At 42.0% G+C, this 6,561-nt stretch overlaps 1 protein-coding gene across 1 annotated transcript in view; it reads right to left on the bottom strand.

Annotated features, from left to right (window-relative positions):
* LOC123246564 (sodium-dependent glucose transporter 1-like) overlaps window positions 1-5,039 on the bottom strand; it is a 24,146-nt gene extending 19,107 nt beyond the window's left edge. The window contains exons 1-2 of the mRNA XM_044675410.1: window positions 4,923-5,039; window positions 4,399-4,737 (exon numbers count right to left, since the gene is read on the bottom strand). Of these exons, the coding sequence (XP_044531345.1) occupies window positions 4,399-4,737; window positions 4,923-5,039 (456 nt within the window). The remainder of the gene's footprint in view (window positions 1-4,398; window positions 4,738-4,922) is intronic.
* Between the last annotated feature and the right edge of the window lie 1,522 nt (window positions 5,040-6,561).

Genomic DNA, 6,561 nt, shown 5'->3' with positions numbered 1-6,561 from the left:
AGGAAGGAAGGAAGGAAGGAAGGAAGGAAGGAAGGAAGGAAGGAAGGAAGGAAGGAAGGAAGGAAGGAAGGAAAGGAAAGGAAACAAGCATATAGGATTTCCTGACTCATGGAAGGAAGTAATTTTTTCCAAAGAAACTTGGTGAAATGTAAACAAATAACAAAAGCTATTTTTCCCTCAACATCCTAGATATTGATTGTATGTGAATCAATATGTCCCAGGTGACCAATGCATGTTGCCACACAACTATATATGGGTAAAAGAGCCATTACAAGATAAAATCAGAGAGCAAGAAAAGTTCACTGATGATATTTCAGATTCCATGTTACAACTAAACTTTAGAGAACTACTCTTTGTCCAAGAAAATGGTTTGCCAAAGCAAAGAATATCCAATTATCTGAAAAGGCTATTAAAACACTCCTTTCTTTTCCAACTCTGATTTATATATGATTGGAGAGCAATGTCAAAAACTCCCAAATCTCCATTTTAAGAAGAGACTCAGCACAGATATCTCCTCATTTTCTGCCTGCCTCTACGGTAGCTATTCAGTCTTGTCCAACTCTTTGTGATCCTGAAGCGGTTCTCTTTTCTTTTCTTTAAAACCCTTACCTTCTGTCTTGGAGTCTACACTGCGTATTGGCTCCAAGGTAGAAGAGTGGTGAGTGGTAAGGGCTAGACAACAGGGGTTAAGTGACTTGCCCAGGGTCACACAGCTAGGAAGTGTCTGAAGCCATATTTGAACCTAGGACCTCCTGTCTCTAGGCCTGGCTCTCAATCCACTGAGCCACCCAGCTGGCCCCCACAATGGGGTTTTCTTGACAAAGATACTGGAGTGGTTTACCATTTTCTTCTCCAGCTCATTTAACAAAAGAACTGAGGTAGACAAAATTAAATGACCAAGTTGAGTGTGAGTCTGAAGTTAAATTTGAACTCAAGCCTTCCTGACTCCAGACTCTGAGTACTATCCAATGAGTCACCTAAATGCCCTTTGGACTGCACCAATACTTTAGGACTTCTCTGACTTCTTCACCTTCCCCATCTTTATGTCTTCCTCTAGGTAGATAAATTTTCCCCATCAACGTCTCTTTTCTGCTTCCTTTTTGGTATTATCACCCCCGCATTAGCTAGTAAGCACCTGGAGAGTTGGACTTGCCTTTCTTTTTTTTCATTTTTTATTACCAGCACTTACAATGGGGTCTGGCAAATAGTAGTGGCTCAATAAATGTTTATTGACTATTGATTGCATCTGTGAGGCCAGATTTTCTTCATATACTTCAACCAAAACAACATAATGAATGAAGAAATAGTCGGGAAAATTCAGCTTCTCTTAAGTCAAACATTAAAAGAGATTTACAAAAATGTAAAGATTAAAAGAATTTAAAAAACAGGGGGCAGATGGATGGTTCAGTGGATTGAGAGCCAGGCCTAGAGACAGGAGTTCTTAGGTTCAAATCTGGCATCAGAAACTTCCTAGCTGTGTGACCCTGGGCAAGTTACTCAACCCCCATTGCCTTACCCCTCTTCTGCCCTGGAACCAATATACAGTATTGATTCTAAGACCGATCATAAGGGTTAAAAAAAAAAAAAGATTAAAAAAACACAATCTTATTTTTGTTCTGGATAAGTTTTAAAATTTAAAACATTATATTAAATAATGTTAACCTACAATGGGGTCATGGTCACTATTTTAGATGAACAGATAAATTTTTATCAGTTTTCTAATTTCTTATACAACAAATATCAAAAAACATAACCCACATAAAGAAAAGATTATGGAGATCCAATCATTTTGGAGGGCAATTTGGAATTATGCTCAAAGGACTACAAAAGAATGCATACCTTTTGATCTAGTACTACTACTCCTGAGTCTGTATCCAAATGAGATAAAAAAAAAAAAAAAGGAAATGGACCTGTTTGTACAAAAATATTTATAGCTGCTCTTTTTCTGGTAGCAAAAAATTGGAAACTAGAGGGGAATGGCTGAACAAATTGTAGTATGTGATGATGGAATACGATTATGTTATAAGGAATGATGAATAGGATGATTTCAGAAAGAGCTGGAAAGATCTTCATGAACTGATACAGAGTGAAATAAGCAGAACCAGGAGATCATTATACCCAGTAACTGCAATATAGTGGAATGATTGAATGTGATAAGCTTTGCTACTAACAGCAATACAATGATCCAGGACAATTCTGAGGACTTATGAAAAAGAATGTTATTCGCATCCAGAGAAATGAACTATTGGAGAAGAAATGCAGATGAAAATATATGACTTATCACTTGTTTATTTGAGCATATGGTTTGGGTTCTGGTTCTAAAAGATTATTCGCTTACAAAAATGAATAAAATGGAAATGTTTTACATGATAATACATGTATAAACCAGATTGAACTGCTTGTCAGCTTTGGGATGGGGGAGGGAAGAAAGGAGGGAGACAATATAAATCACATGACTTTGGAAAACTTGTGGAATTTGTTATTAAAATTTTTAAATTTTTAAAAGCTTATAGAAGTTCATTTTTAAGAATGTTAATGGGTCCTATGACCAAAAAGTTTGGAAATCAATATACTATCATGGCTCTAATATAAAGTATCATCTGTAGAAATATAGTTTTTACTACAAACTGCTGATATTTCTGAAAGGAAACAAAGTCATTTGAGAGACAGTGATAGCAGGGAAATGGCAATGAATTTGGAGTTAAGAGACCTAGATTAGCATCCTAACTCTGCTACTTAACACCTGTCATATTAAACAAGTCATGGATCCTTTCTGAGCTTATTTAACCATCTCTAAAATGAGCAATCTAGATCAAATCAGGAAAGGCCTCTTTCTAATCAATGACTACTACCATCCATTGCATATCTATCCTGTACAATGTGTACAAGCATAAGAGATACTATTCTGGATTGCAGAGAGACTTTCCTAACTAGAAAACAATGTAAATCTTTTTTAATCTTAATGTGACTGGAAGGCAAGGACTTCTATCAGGTTGCATGTAGCACTGTTCTGAGTAATACTTGGGGAAAGGGAACTACTACCCAAAAAAACTCATTAATTAAATTGCTAACTAAGCAATAAATTGATGAAAATGGAAGGTAGCTTCTAATAAATGTTATTCCAAAAGGAAAGAGTATCCAGTAGAACCCTAAGTAACAGACATTTTCCAGAGAAAATTCAACACTTTAAATAAACATCTTAGGGATCCAGAAAAGCATGAGAAAACAATAATCACAGATTTAGGTCGAGAAGGACCTAAAATCATTCTAATCCAACTACTTCATTTTATAAATGAACAAGGAAAACAGAAGCCTCAGAAAGGCAGGTAACCTTGCCCTGAAGTCAAACATTCAGTAAACAACAAAAATGGGATTTGAATACAAGCCCAGGTCTCTTTCCACTAGAAAGCAAAGCTTGTGCCTCCTTTTAACAAAACTGACTTGGTTCCAGTTGAAGTATGCCCTCTAACCCTTAGGGGACTCATCATAAATCTAATCATACACACCTCGCCAGGGCTAAGGTCATTTCATCTCTTAGCCAACAGTGGCAGGTCTCAAAACCAGAAAATGAAGATCCAGTCACAAAATGCAGAACCTGATGGAGCTGGAAGGGTCCCCAAGGGACCATCTAGTCTAACCCCTTCGTTTTTCAGTTGAAGGACACAGCTAAATAAATGACCCTAGAAGTGTCGAGGGTGCAAGGAAGAAAGGTAGGTGAAATATATTCATAACAGGGGAGCCATCCCAGGCTGGAGCTCTAATCAGACACTCAAAATGCCAACTCAATGTCGGGGGAGCCCAGCAGGTAAGGGGCCACGTGCTGGCAGGAGTCACACAGAGTTGAGTGGCTCAGATGAGTCGTGGGGCAGGTGAGCACCTCAGGTAAACACATTTCCACTTCTGCAACAGCACTCCAGGGGAAGCATATTGGCAGGATCTAGGGAGTGGGAGCCTGGAGCTCTAGAAGACAGCTTCATTTCGGGGCTCTCCTCCTTTGGTTTGGTTAAAGTAACTGTCAAATACGAGAAACTGGTAAGTGCACTCTGGAGTAGGAAGAAAAATCCTGGGGATTATAATGAAATTGGGAGGAAGGAGGAAACTGGAAAACAGAGGAGGCTGCTAAAGGGATGCGATAGATAGAGCATGTACCGGGAGGAAGACCCTGGTTCAAATCCAACCTCACACAGTTACTAGCTGTATGGCTCTGAACAAGTCACTTAATCGGTGCCTGCCTCAGTTTCCCCATCGATAAAATGGGGATTCACAATAGTGCCCTTATTTCCCAGAGTTGCCGTGGGTACCCAATGAAATAATAAAGTTTGTTTACAAACCTTAAAGCACCCTTTGCGGGGCAGTTATTTCAAGGACACGGGCTAGAGAAGGACCTCCCCCCACTACCACCACTTCCCAGGTTTCAGGGATGCCCGTTTTAATGTCTCCAGCCCGGCCCTTGGCTCTCACCAGCCCCAGGAAGGCAGCGTATAGCACCATGGAGGTGACCCAACGGAACACGGTACCGGGCCCACATCTCCCGCCGCTGCCGCCGTCGACCACGTAAACCTCAGCGTCCGCCTCCAGCCGCTCCCCAGCTCCGGAGGTCCCCGCGGGGAGGAGCCGCTGTCCGGCCGGGGCCGGAGCCCCGCCGCGCTCTAACTCCAGCTCCTCCAGCTCTGCAGTACCAGAGAAACAGCCACACCGACACAAACCGCGGACTGCGGCGGCGGCAGTTGCGAAGGCCTAACGGAGCCACGAGGAGAAGCAGCCCTGGCCCCGCCCTCACGGCTCCGCAGGGTGCCTCCTACTGCTAGGCGGACCCTCCCAAGTAGAGCAGGAGACCTGCAGAACAACCCACGCGTACCCCGTTAGGCTTAGGACGCACGCGCGCTTCGACGCGGCCCGGGTTGAACTCACAGTTTCAGTACCTCACCCGACAGGAAGTTGATAAGGTTGCTAAGGAGATCGTAAGCCTCGCCTCTCGTTCTGTCGTCACGTACTAGCGAGCCCACATAACGGTTACGGACTCCGGCTTCTTTAGACATTTACGGCTGCTTCCTTCAAAAGCCATTTTCTCCCTGGGAGAAGCAGAGACCTCCGGATCCTCCGTCTTGTTTCCAGCGGGCTTTATAGAGGCCCAGAGCCGTGGCGACGAGGAGGCGGCAAGAATATACACAGGCCGGGGAGGAAGAAAAAAGGCAGCCCAGGAAGACTCTTAATTTGAGACCGTGAGGGGCAGGAAATCTCGCTCTTCCGGTAGACTTTCCCTTCCTCCTTCCTTCCCGCCCCCAGTTAGGGGAGAGCCAGTCTGGGACCCAAAGCTAACTGAGGTGGCTGCGGGGAACGTAGAGGCTCAGTCCATTTCTCTGTGCAATTCGATGGAAGGAAACGTTTATTAAAGTGCCTACCTTGAGCTGGGAAAAGAAAATTCCTTAGTGGGAAAAGGAATGAACTTGGAGTAACAGGGCCCGAGTTCGAACTTGATCTTTGCCCCTTTTTCTCTCTGTATGACCTTGGGCCAAAGCACTCTGAAGGTTCTTCCTCAATAAAATGAGAGTGTTGGACTTCCTTGGGATCTCCTCTGTGCCTCGAGATAATTCAATTCAACATTTATTAAGCATCTACTATGTGCCAGGTAAAAAAAAGGCAAAAGACGGGCAACCACTGCCCTCAAGAAGCTTACAATCTGATGGGGGAGACAACATGCAAACATATATATACAAAGCAAGACATATACTGGATAAATAAGAAATATTTAACAGAGGGAAAGTAGTACAATTAAGAGGAGTTGGGGAAGGCCTCCTGTTGGAGCTAGGATTTGATATAATCTTATGAGCCAGAGGACCTGAGTTCAAATTATGACTAAGATATTTTTCCTCTGAAAAAACCTAGCCCAGAACCTGCAATATAGTAGGTGCCCAATGATGTTCATATTACCAAATAAAAAATGTTTCTTAAAATTGTAATATTCTACCCAAGGCAAAACCAGTCTTATGTGTCAGTTTGGGCAAGTTTTTATACCTCAGCTTTCTGTGTAAAATGGGGAGGGGAGGCAGGGTTGGAATAGAAGTTCTTTCTGTCTATAAATCTGTGATAAGATTCCTTAACATAGGGTATGTTTTCAATGATTTTTTTTTCTCCAAAATCTTCAACAAGTTTTATGGTTTGATTTGGAGGTAGATCCCAGACTCAGTATCTTGTAAGCTCACAGGCTTAGGAATCATAGGAGTCTCACTAGTGTCTGTCAGAGGAATCAGGGATCAGTTTCAAGAAGTCAGCATCTGCCTCTGCTCCCAGTTCCCTGATTACCACCCTCCCCAGTTTTCATTCTCAGCTTTCAATGACTAGAGAAAACGCAGCTCTGCAATTTTTTAAATTAAAATTTATTTTATTTTCCCTCAATTACTCATAAAAATAATTTCCAAAGAATATTTAGTCTCAAATCCTTTCCCTTTCCCCTCCCACATCCCACTCCCATTGATATGGTAAGCAGCCTCATAAATTTACATGTGAAATCATATAAAACATTTTCCCATACCAATTCTTTTGTGGAAACTCAAATAGGAA

Source organism: Gracilinanus agilis, chromosome 4 (assembly GCF_016433145.1).
Source record: "Gracilinanus agilis isolate LMUSP501 chromosome 4, AgileGrace, whole genome shotgun sequence".
NCBI classification, from domain to species: domain Eukaryota; kingdom Metazoa; phylum Chordata; class Mammalia; order Didelphimorphia; family Didelphidae; genus Gracilinanus; species Gracilinanus agilis.
This window is presented reverse-complemented; position numbering and strand designations above follow the sequence as displayed.